This window comes from Pterocles gutturalis, unplaced genomic scaffold, assembly GCF_000699245.1.
Source record: "Pterocles gutturalis isolate BGI_N339 unplaced genomic scaffold, ASM69924v1 scaffold6222, whole genome shotgun sequence".
Taxonomy (NCBI): domain Eukaryota; kingdom Metazoa; phylum Chordata; class Aves; order Pterocliformes; family Pteroclidae; genus Pterocles; species Pterocles gutturalis.
The window spans coordinates 1-21184 of record NW_010115168.1 but is presented as its reverse complement, the minus strand read 5'-3'; the positions used below and the strand labels follow the sequence as shown (position 1 = coordinate 21184).

Below are 21184 nucleotides of genomic sequence, written 5' to 3'. Positions count from 1 at the left end.
GAGAGGCTGATATGGCTGTGCAATACCAGAAAAATCAAAGCTGTCCACACCCAGGGACCCTCCAGGTGTGTTAAAAAGCCATGCTCCTCCCCTTGATCAGAGGCCAGCAAAGAGGTGGTGGGAAAGGGGCAGAAAGCAGATGTTCCATCAGTATTTAGACTGAATAGCCCAGTGACACCACTGGGGTGACTGAAAGGATGGTGACCCTGTTTATGATCCTCTCCTTCCAGCATTTCTAAGGAGCAAACCACAAACCAGCAGGAGAATTTGAAACTCTGGGCCAAAACAGATGCAGGAGGAGAAAAACAGAGTCTCTCCTATTACCTCCATCTCACCCTTTTAAAGCCACACAAGTCTTTTCACCTTTCACAGGCACTATGGCAGACTACATCACTCCTAGATGAAACAGGCAGCCATTCCAACTCCCTACGCAATAAGCTGCTTCCCACCGCTTTCTCCCACCAGCCAGGTTTCCCTGGAAGGCCAAATGTAGTCAGTCCTTGCTTGGTTCTCCTAATGTCATCCAGCAAATCAACAACACAGGAAGAAAAGCTGCGGAATTCAAAGTTAAATTCAACACTGGCTTTTAGGGACCAAACCCAAGGACTATATTATTGTGTCTGAAGAACTCCAATGTCCTCACACAAAGCCACAAGAATCGATTAGCATCATTTAAGCCTGATCCCAGTGACAAAAATACCAACAACAAAAGCCAACAAAATACATAAACACACACATATCAACTACCTAAAATATACTCTCAAGAGGAAATGGCCTCAAGTTGCGCCAGGGGAGGTTTAGGCTAGATATTGGAAACAATTTCTTCACTGAAAGAGTGATCAGGCATTGGAACAGGCTGCCCCGGGAAGTGGAGTCACCATCCCTGGAGGTGTTCAAGAAACGTGTAGATGTGGTGCTTAGGGACATGGTTTAGTGAGTTAGGTGATGTTGGGTTGACGGTTGGACTTGATGATCCTTGAGGTCTTCTGCAACCTTAATGATTCTATGATTCTTAAGACCCAGTAACATATTTGTGTATCACTGAAAAGCGTCACTATTTAATGCTGCTATTAAGTACTGTTTGCTAAATAAACAACATTAAACTTTTTGTAAGATTGCTTTCTTCATCCTTGTTTTTTTTTTTCTTCTCCCCAAAACAGACAGGGAGAAGAAAGTTAATTCTGCTGGATAAGCTACTCATACATGATGGCTACAGACCTAGGGCTCAACAACTATTCAACACTAACATTATTGAGCTGACATTCCTGTGATATTAAGATAATGATTTCTGAGGTCTGCTGACCAGGGGGAGCTGACAATCAAGATTAAATCTAAATATCTCCAACTGCCATCCCCATAAACAGCAGAAATACTAGAGCAACCGCTTTATTTCTACATATGTTGCATAAGCAACAAGGTGAACAGGAACCCTAACAGCGTAACAGCAAGTACGGTGGGGGAATGACGGACATTGACAGAAAATTTCAAAATTATTAACCAAAATTCTCCTAGCTTTCCCATGAGAGACTCCTATTGTCCACCAACCACAGTACATTATTACCAGACATTTATGGAGATGCTGGGTTTTACGCCAATCTGAATTTACCAGCAAAAAATCTGTTGATGTCTTTGAGAAATAATTTTTCATTTTCTTATTGTTTATATTGTAGTACATATACCTGTGCTATAGGCTCTGAAGGAATCCCTGGGGACAACTCTGATTTCTCTAACAATACGGAAAGTATTCCTTACAATGGAAAGCAGTCAAATTACTACAGCCCAGAAAGCTATTCCATGTCAACTAGGCTATTGTAGTTGTATAAGCATGTGGTCTAAAACCACCTCAACCATGAAGCAAAGCACATCAACTCATAGCACCAGAAAAACACAAGCATTGCTCCTATAACCCCATGAGGGCAACTGAACTCTGTATGTTTTATTTTATACGAGAAGCAGGCTAAAAGCATGTCCACAACCAGCTGGCTTGCAGTCACAGACGAAAGTTTTTACTACTGGCTTTTCATATCAGTAAGCCCCTAAAACGAGAAGAGTGACAAAACCATACTGGCTAGTGGAAGACCAAATGAATCCTGGTATCACTGTTCCTTCTCTGGGATCCATGCTGCATACTGAGCCTAAAGGAACCACTCCTACGATAAATGCCCTGCTGAGAATGGTGGGAGACCACATGTTTAATGAAAACAAGCTCTCTGACAATAACAAGGATGCAAAGAAACCATGCCTCCCTCCTTTAACCTGAATAGCATTGCAAGTGAAGAGATGCCATTACCCATCTTAATTTTCCTTGCAGCGTATCTGAAAACAGCTCTGTGTCACTGCCTAGCTATTGCATTTCCTGGCAAAGCACTAAAGTCTCCAGGAGAAAAGGTTTCTCTTCTTGCATTCCTCCTTTCAGGTACTATCATCTACTACCAACAGGGCTGACAGAAATTAAGCAAGTCACGTAGCAGGCACCAACTAACACAGACCATCAAGCCTTACGTCAAAGCTGCCAAATGAAGCTATAGAAAACAGCAGCACCTTAAACCAATAAAAGCTCCAATACCCTAGAATTCTGCACAGCTGTGAAAGAAACCCACAGGAAGTGAACCAAGCACTGGTGCAAAGCCTACCAACTCCCTCAGATCAGCTGCCAACAACCCCTGCCTCTGTCTCTGCAGGGAGCATGCTTAGCACCAACAACACCAAAATAAACCCCTCACCACCCAGCCTCCCCCAGAGATGTGCATAAAAAAAGAAAAACAAGCACCCTTCAATGCTTCCCTCTGATTCAGACAGCAAACACAACAACAACAAAAAGGAAAAGGGGAAAGGGAAAAGGGAAAAAAGCTGGCGGGGAAGGGGGGTGGAAGAAGGGTGCAAAAGGAGGGAAATAGGCATAACCTTTGACATCTCTTTCCTTTACAAATGCATGTACCTATGGAGTACTGTCTTGCCCCAAAAGCAGGAGAAATCTTTCCTAACCCTCATGACTCCTGCCGGGACCCATCTATCAGCAGGGCAGAAAATAAGTGGCTTGGATTTGCCCCCAGTTTATACCAAGATCTCAGGAATACATCATCACCCAAGGAAGCACGACCTCAAAAAGCAAACTAAATGTTCAATTTAATAACACAGGAAAAAGGGAAAAATAAAATAAAAATCTAAGGAGCAACCTAGCACTCTTGCTTAAACGAAAACAGTGTAGCTGGGTCAGAGAGAGAATAGTCCAATGTTATTTGAAAAATGACAAAAAGAAGCACAGAATATCAAAATATTTATACACCAATAATTCTAAAACTGGTAATGTTTTCTTCTCTTCTCTCTTTTTTTTTTATATGGTATAAATTATATTCCTACTCCTCCTTACCTCGAGTTGCAGCACAGAACTTAAATTTCACGCAGATCAGTGGGTAGAAGATCAAAGAATGTTATTCAGAATTTGTTTTCTACCTACATGAAGGTGAGCGTAATATGTCACAGGGACCAAAATGTGTGTGTGACATTGTATTAGAGATTTCCCAGCCCAAAACCTCTCCTTTATAGTGGCAGAGCGCATTATTCCAGGAGACTACCAGTCTGTATCCTCCACACTGAGAGCACAAGAAATGGGAAGCTCTGAGTGGTTACATTCATCCTCAGGAGCTGCTACGCATTTCAGTTAAACTGAGGGAAAACTGACAGCCTTGGCTATCTGACAGGCTGGAGAAGCTAAACACCAATTGATTCACTCGCCTCATCAACCTGGACAAGATACTATGGAGACTTTGCCTCCACAGATGAAAATCAACCCCCCAAACATTCATTAGGAGTCTGGTATTGAGCCACATAATTGCAGCTAGTAGTAATGGAAATTCTTAGCTGTCTCTCCTTGGGTTTCACTCCTTGCTGATACAAAAGCCTGGTGGGCTACATGAGAACTTTTGAATAACAATCGGAAATGAAAGAGATGAAAGGCTGGAGATGTAAAAATAACAGAGAGAAATGCAGATCATGAAAGAAGAAACAGGCCCATCCTGAAATGCCTGCTTCCTAGAGAGACAAGCCCTAATACCACCCCTAGATTACACAGAGGAATCTTTATTCCTGGATCATCACTATAAAATGTTACGTTTTAAGCCTTTTCTAAAGTTCTGCTTTCCCTGCTCAGGGACAAAAGTTAGTGGGAGAGCATTAGGTTTTTGGTATTGTCTAACATTGCTTTCCTTGACACAATACCTGGGCTTATTTGACTTGAGAGAAGTGCATAGATTTCAGATTTTTCTCTATATGCATTGAAGGCAGTTCCTGGAACACAAAAATAAAATACATTCGCATTTCAACAGGACAGGGGGCTGTCAGGATCTCTGGCTTGTGGAACACAAAGCGATGCAGACCCCATCATAACCCCTGGTTTAATCCACAGTTCTGCACAAGCATGCCTTAACTGGTTATTACTATTAGACAGAACAAACAACACCCAAAAAATCACAAGCCAAAGGAAACAAAGGTTATCACAGCAGGAGGGTCCTTGCTAAGGACGGAGGAGAACGACAACAGCCAGGTGTTCCCTTCAGTCACTATGGCTCTGTGGCTCTTCTCAGGGTGAAAGGAAAGCACACTTTTGCTAACAACTGTTTAAGGCAGCGATTAATGGTTTTATCCTGCATTTCCCGACTTTTATACTGCCAGATTAGACTCTGTTGTCTCCTAGCAGCTGAAAGGGGCCTTCAGATCTTTCATTTCAGACAGGTAAGAAATGGCTGTCCCAGAAACATTATCCAAACAGAGATATTTTTAACAGGAAAAACTGCCTTTTGGGGGAAAAAAAAAAAGGAGGCAAGCCCTCTTCCTGCTGTGCAGAGCTCTAGCTTCTTCAGTGGAGCAGAGACACTCACTCGGTCCCCTCCACCCCCCTCCTCTGCCTGCAGCCCTGGGGTGCTCCAGCAGCCAACGCCGTCCTCCCCGGGACCCTCTGGCAAGCTGCTGCATGCTCCTAGAAGGAAGGTGGGGATTCCTTGCTGAAGGGCCTCAGCCATTAAATGGAAGAAGTGCGGATGCTGCAGATGAGAGCAGTTAGGGTGTACACAGAAGTCTGATTAGTGTGATTTCCTCTGCATAAATGGGGGGGGAGTTTGCCAGCTGATGCTCACTCCCTTCTCTCCACTAAATACCTGAAATGTCTGGAATGGATGAAGCAAGATGCCAGTAATTCTCTTTAAATTGAGTGTTTGCTTTGGAGGGCTTTTAAAAGAAAAAAAAATGAAAAGAAAGAAAAGAAAGAAAAAAAGAAAAAAGAAAAAGGAAAAAGGAAAAAAGAGAAAAGAAAAAAAAGAAAAAAGAAAAAAGAAAAAGGAAAAAGGAAAAAAGAGAAAAGAAAAAAAGAAAAAAGAAAAAAGAAAAAAGAAACAAAAAAGAAAAAAGAAAAAAGAAAAAAAAGAAAAAAGAAAAAAGAAAAAAGAAAAAAGAAAAAAAAAGAAAAAAGAAAAAAGAAAAAAGAAAAAAGAAAAAAAAGAAAGGAGGCAGAAAGACAGTGGAAAAAAAATCCTTAATTAAAGTGCAGGAAACTGACAGCAAAATGAGATAAACCCTACCTTGCAGCTTCTATAGGAACATCGCATATCCCAGCAATCCTGATCAAGAACTCAGATCATTTAGGAAATTAAGGGGGATTGGTTCTTCAGAAGAGTTCAGCACCAGCAACTCCCACTTAATTTGGTCACTTCATTACAGTGCTTCTCCAGGAGATAAGGCCTAGCCAAAAAACATCCTTCGAGAAAAAGCAGATCTTTTACGCAGGACTGGCATCTTATTTTCATCAGCAGCCCCTGCTGGGATGGCTCTAGTCAAGTCCCCACAGACATCCCAAGTCCCTCAGCATGATGGAGAGGCTCCCTGACAGCACAATGGGTCAGCAAATAGCTACCACCTCCTACCAGGAGATACAGAGCCAGGTACAACCCCCTCACACAGCGTGTTCATGCCATGGGGCAGCACAGCCACCAGAGCCAGCCCACATCAGAGGGTGGGTGATAACCTTGACTCCATGAATGAGGTACCTTGGACACTGCAGATGCAGAGGACATTTACTTACACAGGTCAATACAGGCAGGTGGTACCTAGCACACAGCCTAACAACAGGGTATCCTTCCCAAGATGCTGCCTAACAAAGCAGAGATCCATTTCCTTAAAGGTCACTCCCTGCAGGCTTTCTGCAAGCCTGGGCAGATGTTTTCTCTCCTTTCATAAGAAAGGCCTTGTTACTGCCACCTTGCTGGAGTGGAGTCTCACACACCTTGCCACAAGGTGACATGACGAAGACACTGTGGCCAGCACTGTACCAGCACTTCACTCATGGGGACCTCACCGTCTGCAGGAAATGAAGCAAGTGCACATGGCCAAAATCAGGGTCTTTCCAAGCCAATCTCCTCCTCTTCTTATTCCATCAGCACAGTCTTGAAGCCTACCTTTGAAGAAGGCTGTGGTTACATAATGCAAACCCAGAGTATCATCAGTGTCACTGCACCAGATTAAAGCTTGTGTGAGCAAAGGAGGAAGGAACCAGCCTGCAAATACATTGCTCCTGTGCTGTATTCATAAGTATCCTGACATTGCCCCAGACTGAGTTCGTTTCCTTTCCAAGTAAGGAGACCCTAGCCATGGCCCCCTTTCTACAGGAATAAACAAACAATGGTTGGGCCTGACTCTCTTAGGCTAATAACCCACAGCTTGGACTAATTTATTTTAACTGTTTCTTACGCATTCAGCTCTTTCTCTCATGGTGGTGCTGCATCTCTCCTCCAGCTTCCCTCACCATCTGCAACAGCATCTGTGACAGCTAATCCGAGATGTCAGGTACATCCGCTCTGAGAAGAAGAGACCTGCAGCTGTGTTCCTTTGTCTCTCTCAGTCCTGGTAAACCTCTCACTTGTCCCTACCTGTAAATGCTGGTAGCTGTAATTTACCTTAGGAGCGAGCACTGAACCCATCCTCAGCAGAGTACTGCTGCACTAACTAGAACATGGGCAGTCACAGCTTTTGGTATCTAGCCCTCCTTCCAGGGCTTCAGCTCACCAGGACAAAGAGACCTTTACTACAGGACAGTATAAGATCAAAGCTGAAATTCAGGATCACCTTGCCTGATCACAGCTCAATGCAATATAAAAGTATTTGTGTGCTTGTTACAGCTCAGAGTCAAAGGGCAGGAGTTTCAGAAAGTTTTCTTGCCTTTGAAAAATTTCACTTTCAATAACCTTAATCTGCCTGGATTTAACAGACCTGACTCACCTTCTACACTAGCCAGGCCCACAGAGGTAGATGCTCCTGATTTACACCAGAGAAGAGAATCACAGCTTGGGATGCTGATTCTCACTTACAAGGAATTTGGTGCACTTTGAAGGCATACAGGAACCTTTCAGTAACTACAAACTACCACTCTCGGGTCAGTATGCACTGACAGTACATAACTGGAAATCACGCTACCATCTCCACGTCTAGTCTTTACTAGCAGCCAATGGCAGATTAATAAGATGTGCGACAGACAGTTGAACCGGAGCCAAGACGGAAAAAAAGGGATGGTGCGTATATCAGCCTGCCTGGCAAAGTGGCGAATATATGAATACCTCAAGCAGATCCCATGGGGAGAACCATGCTTTTAATCACAGTTTGTCATACTTGCCTTTATGGGTCCCAACAAAAGGAATGTGGAAGAAAAAAAAGAGATGAATCTTCAAATTTTTGTGCAGACGGGTGTACAAAAGCTAAACTCTTTTCAGTGGTAATGGACAGAAAGACACAAGGTGAGCAAGATCATATTAGCATTTCTCATGTCCACCTCTAGACAGAGTAAAATCTCTGTTCCCAAAGCATCCTTACTGTTTACCAAAGCATCCTTATTGTTGGGAAAAAACTTAATAGAACAGAGAGGTCCCATCCCACTCATGGGAGTGGATAGAAAGGAGCAATCAGATCTCACATCAGAAGTTTTCTGAGGCTGGTCACAAAGAAGAGAGAGGTGTCACATGTTGATGTCTGCCCCTTGAAGGGCTATTTTCATACCCAGACAAAACAAATGGCCAGAGCTGCACTCTGCACTCAGTAGCACTAAGGTTGATGGGACTGACTGAAGGCAACATTTGATTTCTGCCTGTCACCTGACTGTCCTGGATTGCCCAAACAGTACTTGCACCCCTGACTCTGTGAACTGGGTCCACAGTAAATGCTGCAGAGATCTTCCCAAGCCCTGGGTGAACACTACCTGCGTGTAAGCACTTGCTAAGATGTCCCCCCTCTTCTTTGCCCTTCAGAATTGCTCAGCTTTGCTCTGGGGCTCGGCAGTTGCAGAGCTTCATACAGGGGTGCAGCAGAGCCATGAGGGGAATGCAGAAAGACCGGAGAGGCAGAACATCCACTTCCTTCCTCACAGGTCTGCACTGTTCACCAGTGGGTGCTCAGGACCTCCTTCCCACAGAGGTACACTGCCACCCTGTGGAAATGGTCCTTCCTTTCACAGGAAGCTGGGGAGATGGGTCACAGCCTCACGGATGCTCATTAGCTACACAGCTAATGCACAGGCAAGCTGTACGCACTTTGGCGCTGTGCTGAAGCAGGGCTCTGTGAATTTAATTTATTGAGACTAATGCAAATTTAATTTCTGCTAAGTCTTTGTAATCACATATCTAGTGGCAGGGCAGCTGCTGCGCACACAGCGATGTAGCTACTGAAATGCACAATTACTGCCACTCATTCCCCTCCACTGACAAATTGAAACAACATGGCGCAAATCAACAGCAAATCTTTAGACCAGCCAGATGAGAGACTGAGGCTGGGTGCCACCTCTGTCTCCAAGACATCAGGGCAGCATGCAGAAAAGGGCACAAAGCCTCAAATGAGGCAGGACACCGAAACCAGGTTTCTTCCATGCCGCTTCATCCAAAAAATCTTAAACCCCAGACCTTGCTTTGGGTGGGCTGGCAGGCAGCCTTAGGATTAGCACTAAACACCAAGATACAGCCCCGACTGCGTAATTATGTCATCAGGAAAATAAACAACAGGTGAGCTCCAGTGGAAGTCTCTTGTCAGTACATTCAGAAGGTTCTTTAAACACAGTCTGGAGACCTATTTATTCAATAAGGGTTGTAATTAGTCTGCAAATTAATCTCAACACATCTCTCTATGGCAGACTGAGAAATGAGATTCCTTGGGGAAAAAAAAAAGTTACTGCTGACAAATGAATACTCTGTATTCACATTTAAAAACTAAATACTTTAAATCTAAAAACAAGAGGGTTGAGTTTACATTCCTAACTGCTTAGTAAAAACTGAGGCTGGAGGTCCCAACAAAAACAGCCGCCCCAAAGAGAATGGAGAAACTGAACCAATGCTAAAAAACAAAGTCTGCCACTTGCAACTATGCAGGTACATCTGCATTTCACAGTGTGCCTGACACAAAACCCACAGAAGAGATGGCAATTCTTTTGATTTACTTTGGTAGGCTTCAGGTCAGCTCTCAGATGCAGTAACCTCTCATTTTTATTTCCACTACCAAAAAAAAAAGAAAATTATGAACTCCAGTGTATGTGCTCATCTCTTCATTTGAACAGACTGCTGTTTCATGCCAGCAAACAGACAAAAGAGAAATGAAACATTGTCATTATTATTGACAATGAAACAAGATTTATCCTGTTCAGCCTCTTTCCCTGTTCTTCAGATTTAACTACTGGCACAAACTTAATGAACAAAACCTGAAGCAAAGCAGCCTGTGCCAGACAACACATTCTAATCTGAAATTATATCTCCTGCTCTAATGTGAAAACCCCAAAGCACCTTTGATGAAAAAACACACACACCTTCCAGATATGCAGAGCTCAGGAGTAGCCCTTATGTATTCAACAGTCAGACCAACTGGCTGCTTCTGTCTGCTTTTATCAGGAGACAGGACTCTGGGATGGCATGACCTCATGAGCTTTCAAGATACAAAGCTCTGGAGCTGGCCCCACTGGAGTTCAGTCTCGACTCTCCACGCTGCACAGTCGTGATCACAATCAAGTGAAGGAAAGAGGGAAAACAACAGAATAAACACTGTATATATTATATGCCTCCTGGGAGGAGAAACATTGCTTGTCCTGTCTAACAGTTAAGATTCCAAAAATGCAAGCAGGGTGTTCTGTTTTGAACCATGATCTGCAGGTCATTCCTTACCTTCAACAGTCCTTTTGGGAAGTCTTTGCCATCATCCATCCCCTGGAGGTTAGCAATGAACTCGTGGCAGGTCATCTTTTTCCCAATGTTCTGGAAGGGATGGCAGAGAAACACAGCATCATATTCATGCTGCTTTCCAAAATGACGTAAATAAGCAACGTCAGATGAACTTCATTTCCCCGCTCTCATTTAAGCCCAAGGCAGGCAGCATTAAGAAGGCATTCCCAAGCTAAGTTAGAGACAAGCATCCTTGTGTGAATATAGTTAGAAAAGGGAAGGTGCATTTGGACCCCAAGTCCCACACACCCCTCCAAAACTAAAAACAGCTGAATACTGGAGGGTAATAAAGAGGGTGATGATAAAGCTCCCTGGTATCTGCATGGTGCTTTCCACCCCCATATCTCCAGCAGCTCTACCAGCCTCTGATGGAAAAGCTCTGCTTGATCCTGCTATGGGGCATAAGGAAACAGCTGACAGAGGCCCTTTCCATTCCTTTCTCTAATGACTTCCAGTGCTCCCTTCCAGTATCAACTGCCCTGAGTTGGAGTGAGATGTGCAGGAGTGGTCATTACCTTTTCTGATTCACAGGCTGAGTCTGCCTTGACAGTTCCACAGGATTGCTCTCTTTTATCTCGTCTAATTCTCAGACTGAAAGTTGCCTAACTGCGCCACAAACAGGAAAGGAACGGCTATGTTCATGGAAGACCTCTTGGATCCCAGTCTCCGTCCTCAGAGAAGGTGTCTGTGCTCAGACCCTCGGGTGTCCCAGGTGCTAGAAGTTCCACGCTTGGCATCAAGGGAGCCTTGTGAGTGGGCACTAGTGACAACACTGAGTGTGTGAAAAAGGAGCCCAAAGAGATCTGAGGAAAGGGAAGGGAAGCAGCCTGGGATGAGCTGTTAAACATGGCAAAGGCAGAGGGAAAACAGGGCCCCGTAATGACGGCAGTATCTCCGGGGATGCCACTGCTGCCAATCAGAAGGGGGTGAAGATTATTTCTCCATAATCAGGGTATGCCTTGCTTGCAGAAATACAGCAGAAGAGCTTTGTGCACAGACAGTGACTTGGGTTAGGAGCAAGAGTCCGAACTAACACACGAATGGAGCCCAAAGAAGGGCACCAGTCAGTAATACAGGTCATTCAGTGCTAGTTACATGACAGCTTGGACTGCACATCCTCTACTTCCCTTCCATAACGTATGATCAGAGAAAGAAAACCAACAATCCTTGTCTGTCAGCCTCATCTACCCACAAAGGAAGATCCTGCAGCCTGTGGCCACCACAGACCAGCAGAAAGAAGGCAGGCAGGAACACTGGAATGATGCACTGCTTCCCACATCAGGAAGGCTCCTGACAACACAGGCTAGCTGTAACCCTGGCTCTCTCGTTGCTAAGCTTCCAGAACACAGCTCATAATTGCAATATTTGGGTGCAGGCTGGAGCTGTTCTAGTAGACCTGCAAATGCCTTCCTTCCTCCCTGAGGCAGACTTTAGCCTGCTTCTGTTTTTTTCCTCCACACAGCAGTTTGCAGCTTCCCCATGCTGACCAAAACCAACAGCAGTCTGGCTCATTTCACCCACTGAGATAATTGTCATTGCAGTGGAATCACTGTTTTGCTCCAGGACCAAAGTTAACATTTCCATACAGTGCATGCAGATTCTAGATGTGCCTGGAAGTCTAGAGATACCTTAAAAGTCTCTAGCATCACAGACTGGGTGATGTAGAAAAGTGACAATGCATCTCCAAGACACAGCTAGCAAAATCAATTTTGTTAGAAAGAGAATGGAATGTGGCAAGACAGGGATAAGTAAGAGTTTGTCTACAAGAGTTAAGGGAAACTGTGAACTGAAGGCAGAGCAGCTGCACTACAGCTCTACAAGCAGTCGAGCTTATTGTGAAATGAGAGTCCGCACTTACGATCAGTATGTCAGCAACAAACGGAACTCAGTGTAGACAAGCCCTATGACTCATTTGCTTCCTGCTCTACCAGAATCATGCTAAGGATGGGTCAGAGCATTATCTTTGTTAGGAAACAGGCAATTAGTGTAGATCTATCTGCAAGGGGCTGCATTCCAAGTCAAAAATGCCCAACTTACCACCTAAGTGGAAAAATGCAAAGCAATAAAAGGAAGACCAAAATTAAAGGAAATCGGGGCAGGGGGGAGGGGAAGACACATGCAGGAGTCTGGCAAACATTACAGCTGCGTCCACTTAACAACACACTAATGACTGCCAGTAGCATAAGTCTCCAAAGTTATACACTGCAATAACCAGAGTCATCCTAGCTTCAGCTACAAATCATCACCAGCAATGATGGGACAGAGACAGATTGTTTACCTCCAGTACCTAATGGAGACAGTAGGGCCCACTAAAGCATTGCAGGGAGTGACAGGAAACACTGTCAGGCTGATGCTCAACCATTTAGTCTCCCCTGGACTGCAAGGCTAGGCAGGCTGGAGACCAGGTGCCCCAGACCACTAATCGTGGTGGGGACTGGTCTATGGTAAGAGCCACACCGGGGCACGTTCCCATATCTCTGCTCATCCCCCTCGAGACGGATGTGATCCTCAGTCGGGAAAGGCTCAACCTTCAGAGAAAAAAATTCTTTGCAACTCCCTTCCCTTCCCCCTCCCTCTTCTACATTTTCAGACAAAGGCTTTCAGTTAATGGGAGGTGGGTGTCAAAACCCCTGGGGAAGCACACAGAAGCCCCAGCTTCATTACCTGCACCCACCGCAGAGCTGTACTCATGGGAGCTGAGCAGCCCTGGGAGACAGACCCAGGGTGCCCCCACCTCCTGCTGCTGGACCCACGACCCTTGCTGTGTAAGAGCTCCCAACTGAGGCCCTCCTGGAGGAGCCCCTTGGCAGTGCAGTGGAAGGTCTCAGCCAGAGAAAAGCCCCCAAGCCACCTGGCTGAAGCCACCAGTCCTGCAAGCTATCATGCCATGCTCCTTGTGTTCCTCCCTCTCCATCCTGACTCCAGGACGGAGGAAGCCTCCCATCAGCATGGGAATACCATGCATAGCAGGCATATTGCACCGTGGGTGCTAAAATACATGTCCTAGGGCTGCTGGCACCCTGTGCCAGTGTGACTAAGAGGACTCAAACTGGATTACTATTTCCACCGGGCAGGCAGTGGGAAGAGGTGTGCAGTGGGGGAACACAGAGCCCATGTGTCCTGGCTAAGCAGAACTCTGGTTCCACCAGATCTCACCCCTGCAACTGGATGCCTGCAAAGATCACCTTCCTCTTGTGATGTTCCCAGAACCTCTTCACTTCCCTTCTTTCTTCTGCCTTCCTAAATGTTTTTACATACTGGAAAGGGGAAGCCAATCCCAACCACAGCCTCCGAGCCAGGACCAGCTGCTGTAACCAGGGTAGGATGGGAAGCACATCAGAAAGACAGGGGCCTGACAAAAGGATCATCCTCGCACATTATGGCAAAACCAGGCACAATGCCAGCTTACACAAGACTGATCTGGGCATGCTGGAAAGCTCTGCCCAGGATGACAGCCTGGGAGTGCAGCCTTCTCACTGCCTAGGATCAGGCCACCAGACAAGGGACTCTGCTGCCAGAAGACCACCCCATCCAAGCACAGTGTCAATGTGAGCAGTCTACACAAAACTGTACATACTCACATGGCCATGCAGGTCTGTGTTCAGCAGCATCATGGCACACGTGAGACAGTGAACTCCATCTGCAGAAAGAGACATAACCACAGTCACACGTAAACCCACAGCTGGACCTTTAAGAACAGTTGAAACTGAGCATCACAGCCTAATTGAGTCTGTTCCCTTAATGAGGATCTGTTTTATCAAGAAATACACATAATTAAATAAATGAACAGTGAGGTCATCCTGCAGCTGCCAAGCCAGAACACCCTTTCTTTCATTTTTTAATGACTGTCAAAACTACCTTGAAGCACCCATGGATGAGGAAAACTAGACCGGAAAACATCCTGTCACCCTCTCCTTGCTAATACCAATACCACAGCCTGAATCAGCTCTTCTTCATTTATTTCAGCACAGGAAGAGTAAAATACACCCATTCTTGTGTGTAGAGTGGACCATCTGGAGAACTACATCCAGCTCTGAGGCCCCCACCATAAGAAGAACATGGACCTGTTGGACTGAGTCCAGAGGAGGGCCACAAAGATGGTCAGAGGGCTGGAGCACCTCCCATATGAGGACAGGCTGAGAGAGTTGGGATTGTTCAGTGTAGAGAAGGCTCCAGGGAGACCTTCTAGCAGCCTAGTACCTGAAGGGGGCCTACAGGAGAGACAAAGAGGCACTCTTTATCAGGGAGTGTAGTGATAGGACAAGGGGTAAAAGTTTTAAGCTGAAAGAGGGCAGATTTAGATTAGATATTAGGAAGACACTTCTTCCTGTGCGGGTGGTGAGGCAGTGGCCCAGGTTGCCCAGAGAAGCTGTGGATGCCCCACCCCTGGAGATGTTCAAGGCCAGGCTGGATGAGGCTTTGAGCAACCTGGGCTAGTGGAGGGTGTCCCTGCCCATGGCAGGGGGCTTGGAACTCGGTGACTTTTAGGGTCCCTTCCAACCCAAACCATTCTATGATATGCTGAACATGGTATCCTGTTTTCCTCCCCTTCTGTCCCCCTTCTCATTCACGGTTCAATTATACTGAATGGCGGAGAACTTCAGTCAGTTATTTACGCTGCCTTGGCTCCATACTGGATAGAGAGCAATTCAGCAATTTCTAAGGTGGTCCTGAAGCAAAGGCAGATGAGACAGATGAGACTGACTGTGTCCCCAGCTCCATCCCTGGAGTCACTGTGGCAGACTTGGGAAAGTCAGTGATTGATATCCATCAGTTTCATATTCCTCATTTTCCAGGCACCCCTTTCAAAACCCAGAATGTACTGGCTGTGCACAAATCCAGATGAAGGTAACAGTGCCCACGGTGCCATTTATCACTTCTGAAAATACAAATGCCCCTAGCCAGTTTCCAAATATTACAAACACATCAGGAAAAGTATTTTCTCCCTTCTTTTTCATAAGCACATGGTGCCATCTTCCCTTCTCTCACAGGGGTGTCATAAAGACACTGCAGGGAGATGTGAGTAAAAATACCTATGTAGCCAAGTCCAGATAATGACCATGCACAGGTTCCTCTGTGCTGTGAAGGGAGGATAGATATGTTTCACACTCAGTGTGACTATCACAGGCTTAGGTCTGTGCAAGGTGAAGCCACTACAAAAGGACGTTCCCCAAGGTAAGGATCATGTTTTCTTATGACATTTATACAGGCCCAAGCACCCAAGCAATGCAGCTGAACTGCAGGAGAGCATGAAATGAGAGAAGAACTATTATCACTAGTGGTAGTAAGTCTGAAGCCCCTTCAGTCTAGGGCTGTGGTGCTCCAGTTCAGGTCTATACATTTCTCTAGAGCAGCCTGCCCTCTCATTTCTAAACTGCAAACAGATCCAGAAAATGGAAAAGGGAAAGGGCAAAAGAGGAAGGCAAATGCCATCCCTGATTTTCATTGAAAGGAACAACCACCGTATTTCTGAAATGCAGCACTCAACTACTGGCAGTAGAAACAGAGCACTGAAGTTATGTAGAATCCTGGGCAAAGTCTGCAGGACTCACTTTAAATGATTAGTCGGACTCAGAAGTGGCCATGTCCCTTCTGCACCCTGAACTAGAGTAAGGCTGCCACATCTATGACACACCTATTCTACCTGACTGCCTGTGGTGTCTTGAAACAAGAAAGTCATCAGGAGGAAGACAGAGACAGCATGGGAGCAGATCCTGTTGTATTGCTACCCATTCCCTTCCCCAGTGTACCAGCCAGTAAAGCTGAACAGGCAAAACGTGGACAGACATCACCTCACTGGAATGGGGAAAGGTAAGCAGGGGTAAGGAAGTGTGGCAGTACCTCCAAGTGCAGCAGCAGCTCCATCTCACACTTTAGAGTAAAGACACATGCTTATTTTCTTTCTCGCCTTCCTCTCTTTCTCAGCATGTGATCAGCCCGCACTGCAATCACAGGATCGCATGCCTCTGTTGGCGTGGCTGGCTGAACACAGAAGCTATGCCAGTGGGCAGTTTGTCCTCCTCTCCAATGTCAACTTTCTCAGGTTTGATCCATGCACTTGTTTGTTTCCTCCATCCATTTCCAAAATGATGGAAAACACTGGCAAGGAGGCAGCACTCTGACTGATGTTAACTAGTTGAGATGAAACCATGCTGGATACAGCACCCAAAATCCACCCCCACAACTGGCAAGAACTGACATGCCTGCTGCCAGTGCACACAGACATACAAGCACTGAATGTAGCACTGAAAGTGAACAGTTTCTCTTCTTACCAGGATGGGATCTATTCTCATACACGTGCACTGTAGCCAGAGTACAGGTACCCACACATGTTGGAAGTAAGCAAGATCAGAAACCACAACTGAGGACATTCAAATCCGGAGATGCTATAATGGAGGATCAGCACCAAGGACGCCTAAACACCTTCCCTGACCGGGGATAAATACAGATTTTTCCCTGCTTTACCATGATTATGTGTGGAGAACGTGGAGGGTTTCAATGCTCAACACAGGCAGTCTCCAAAGCATGTCACAGCAATTACACACCTTCAGTTCCCAGGCACATACCATACATGTTACTGAAGATGAGAATGAAGGAACAGGGAGACAACCAAAGAAAGACCTTTGTATCAGAAACAAAGTCACCTTGAGAAGAAATGGTGTTTGGGTTGCACTGGTAGTATCTGCTGGAGAAGTGGATTAAAACTCTCTCTCTTTCCTGAGTTTCGCCGATAAGTGAAAAGGCTTTAAAGAAACTCCTAAAAGAAAAGCAGAAAAAGGTGAAATTAAAGTCACAAATCTCTTTTTGCCCCACAAAGCACACAGAGCAAAGCACACTTCACAGCACGAAGTATGTAAGCGCATGCCAGACATTTGGTTCCAAGAAGCCTTTCTAAGAAAATGGGCTATTATCCCATGTGCCGTTAATCCCAACGTTATAGTAAATGAAGCAGTAGTTAAATTGCCACTGGTCTCAGCAACAGAATATACAAACTATAAGCAATTAAACCATTTGAAAGAGCTGTTCTCATTTTTAGTATTTTTATTTTCTTTGGGGAAGGAACTGGAGCAGGCGTTGTTTATACATGACAGACATCCAGGCTCTTCTCTGTCCTTTTCTAGTTGTGTGACATCCCCGCACCTTTTAAGTTTACACTCATTAGTACTCTCATCCAAATTGGAGGAGCTACTCCAGGCAGTGAAGTCAAGCAGGAGCACTGCAGACTCAGAGCCCACATCAAACAAGCAGTCCTCCTTCTGGAGGTTCACCTATCAGAGCAGCCAAGACCACACCAGTCGCCTTGCAGAGGGCAGTGTGACTACCTGACCTTCAGAAGGCATCTGGGGAAGAGGGCAGAAAAGTCACATCATCTCCCACTGAGCTTCAACAGCGGGAGAAGCAACCTGGCCCTCCTAGGTTTCTGCTCCAGTGCAGGGCGCAGGGCTGGCACACACCTCGGCGTGCTTGTTACAGAGCTAGTGAGCCTGTGCAAAGAGGTAGGACACACACACACATCTTCCAGTCTTCACCTGACACTTAACCACCCTGCCTCTTAACTGCACCGCTATTCTTCCTGCTTGAAAAAATTGCCTCGCAGCCAAAGGAGAACTTCTGCACTTCCCAAAATCCCCACATTCTGGAGCCAAGAGATGACCTCAGCGGTATCAGCCTACGCTCATTTGTCAGGATGCTTCTAAGGAAAGCCTGAAAACTCAAACCTTTTGGGTCTGAAGCAAGACAGCATATAAAATGAGTGCCTAACAGACAATTTTTAAATACCCCATGAGACTGAAACTAACACCAGATCTGAGAGGCACGGAATATGCTGCTGGAACATTCACGTCTATCGAGCCTGGATGAATAAATGTTAGCTTTTTTTCTTTGATGTAAGGTCAAAGACAGGCTGTAGCTGCAACAATCTCAGACCCATACGGAATGTGAACTGCCTGCTAGTAACTAAATTTCACATATAATGTATTGCAAATAACCCAATTCACAATTAGATACAACTGAGTAGTTGCAGGGTTTCTCTTCCCTTCCTACCTCATGCCCCCATGGGACATTTTGACAACTAGCTGTCTTTCCTCCTCCTCCAGCTCGGGCTCTTTCCGGTGACGCTCCCTGCCCACACCAGGCACCACCGACCTACACCCTCTCCTCCTCTTCAGCAGCTCTTTCCCCTAGAAGCCCTCTCAGAGAGGCAACGGATGAAAGAACATTCGGTGAACAAACCAGGCAGATTCCTTGTTTTGGGAGCATGATGCTGCAGCCAAGGGCCACGCGGTGAGTTTCTGCCCACCAGGAAGACCAGGATGGACTCTCAGAGGGGCTGGAGCAGCACTCCCACCTCCTCCCCCTGCCATCCTGCAGAGGACGCAGGAGATGGATGCACTTGGGAGATGCATGGGTGACATGGGTCCAGGGTGTGGAAGCAGAGCAGGATGATGAAGGCACAACCCTCCACATGTCCCAGACTTGCCACTGACAGTGATACATACTGCACAACAGCCTCCCACAGCCTGGGCATAGTGTAGATCTGGGCTGCCACCATGGGCTCCAAAATGCTTAACAAACCACAGCTCATTAGCAAGCCAGCAGCACTAGGGTGGTTACCTCTCGCTCCCTGCAGGCGTGAGGCAGCACGCCTCAGCTCCCCCAGGCTTCGGGACAATGCTCTGCCTCCAGCCTCTGCTGCGCACTCCGGGCACGCAGCCAGCAGTCACTGCAGCTATTCCCAAAATGTCAGCAAACTCCTGCCATGTTTAAGTCCCATAGGAGCCAGGGGATATTTTAGAGAAGGTCATGACTATTAATACCAACAGGAGATCTACCAGGAGCAAAGACCTCCTAAATATGTGCCACAAAGCAATTAGGTCTTGGATTTCACAATTTAACAGGCGGGTATATTTAGCATCGTGCTTCAGGGCTGCTAAAACCCAGAGCAAGCAGCAGACCTCCCACTGCCCCAGCTGCTCCCACCCTGTGCTGAGTGGGTGCTCCAGCTCGGCTCTGCTCCATCCCGCCTTGGTAGCAGGCGGTTCACTCTTCCAAGGCACATTTCCCTTTCAATGCCTTCGGCAGGCAGGACTTTGGGCTTTTCTTGGGGTCTGCCACAGTCTCCTGGAGTCAGCCCCCTGGAAATGCATTTGTAAGGGGACTGGAAAGTGCCTGCAGACCTCCTGGTTTTGTATCATTAGGAAAAAAAAACAAAAACAAAAAAACAAACTACTTAAGTAACTTCAGCCAGATTATTTAAACTCACTTTAAATCCCTTTAAATACCAGAACACCAGCAACCACACTAACAGGCCACTGCTACATAAACTTGGTGTTTTGCCTCCTAAGAAAAAAAGTACTGAAAACAAACATTGTTGAGACCTTATCTCAGTGTAAAAAAGAAGGAAAATTGAAGGGCTGGGTTTTCAAACACCCACGCTGGCAGCTACCATACTCTCAACAGCATTTTCGACATGGAAGCTTTTGCTGTTCTGAACATTGTTGGGTACCTCAGAGGGACACAGAGAGGGGGGCTGCCGAGCCACATCAAACCCTGCCCTGGCTTTGTGCACTGCAGCCGGGCAGAGCAAGATCCAAAAGGCATCAGTCAAAACGTCTGCATGGCTCTGCAGTGAGCAACACCCCCCTTCCCCAGCAGCACCTGGCAGCAGACTATGAGCCCCCTGTTTACCAAGTGACAGGTCATTTTTCTCCACCTCCTTTGCACCAATGACCATCTTTAAGCAGGTCCACCCAAAGATTTCCCTCTCCAGGAAATGCCACAACTCCAATAACACTCTGGAGTATGGCAGCACGCCAAGCCAAACAGAAAAGAAAAGTTCCATCCCAAAAACACATCACATCCATCTCTTCACCCTCTTAAGCCCCCACAGGGCAACCACTTCAATCAGGACAACACAGCAAACAGCACCATTACTAAAACACGTACTGAAGGTCTGCAAACAGGCAGGTACCTGAGTGAGTAGTCCAGTGTCATGCCTGTGAAGTCAAAAAACTTCAGGTATTCTTCGCCCACAAGCTTGCTGAATTCATTGCTTTAAACAAACAAATAAATAAGTAAAGGTTATAATTCAGGAGTGAACCCCTGCAGAACCAGCAAGAACAATGGGGCCAAAAGCCTCATACCAGTACATACTTTTTACCCAAATGCTTTGCTACATCAGAGCGTTTGAACCGGTCCAGATGGTAGAGGCGCTTAGCCAGGCGCCTGGCTGCTTCCACATTGCTGCTGCTGCCATTGCTGAGATCGTGGCCAAGGGCTCCGGTGGCATCCTTCTCCCAAAGTTCATTGCTCCCCATGGCAGCACTGGCATCTAACACCACATTCTGCAGTTCAGCATTTCTATGAGATGCAAAGAATATGGAAAGAAATAAAATAAGATGTTATTACAGTTTCAAGAAGGATTTAATTCCTCTTGGATAGAAGGCAATTAGTGCTACAGAGGCAAGATTACACAATACAGCAAATTCCACTTAATTGAAGTAGCTGTGTAGATCAGGGGCATTTATTTAGCAGTCATCAGAAGTTAACAGAGCTATATACGGAGGCCAAAGTATGGGCTTTTCATTCTAGAAACACATTCTGCTCTGTACTCACCTTCTGAGTGTGCTGAGTGTCCACAACTTGTGCTCGCTTTACAGAGAGCTGTTTGCTACTATGAGCTTACAATTGTATCTGACAACACTGGCTCCTCACTCACTTGGAAAGGCACCAGGGAGATTCTTCACAATTGGGGGTGGACCCCCTGCCCTGTCAGGCAGAGGAGGAGGAACTGAGGGATGGGGAGGGTTGGGAGAGGGTCCCCGCTCGGCGTCGTGGGCAAACCCCCCCTCTGCCTGCCCCGTGTCCCCGGGTCCCCCTGAGCAATAGGTTTCAAGCATTAGACATTGAGGGGAGGGAAGCGGGGAGGCACAGGAAGGTTCCCCTAAGAG

The 21184-nt window shown here is 46.2% G+C and overlaps 1 protein-coding gene across 1 annotated transcript in view; it reads right to left on the bottom strand.

Moving 5' to 3' along the window:
- LOC104462925 (PH and SEC7 domain-containing protein 3-like) overlaps positions 1-20594 on the bottom strand; it is a gene marked incomplete at its 5' end in the record, with an annotated part of 66656 nt that extends 46062 nt beyond the window's left edge. The window contains 5 exons of the mRNA XM_010075076.1: positions 10179-10268; positions 13817-13875; positions 16880-16992; positions 20206-20286; positions 20388-20594. Coding sequence (XP_010073378.1) covers positions 10179-10268; positions 13817-13875; positions 16880-16992; positions 20206-20286; positions 20388-20594 — 550 coding nt within the window. The remainder of the gene's footprint in view (positions 1-10178; positions 10269-13816; positions 13876-16879; positions 16993-20205; positions 20287-20387) is intronic.
- Positions 20595-21184: the final 590 nt, after the last annotated feature.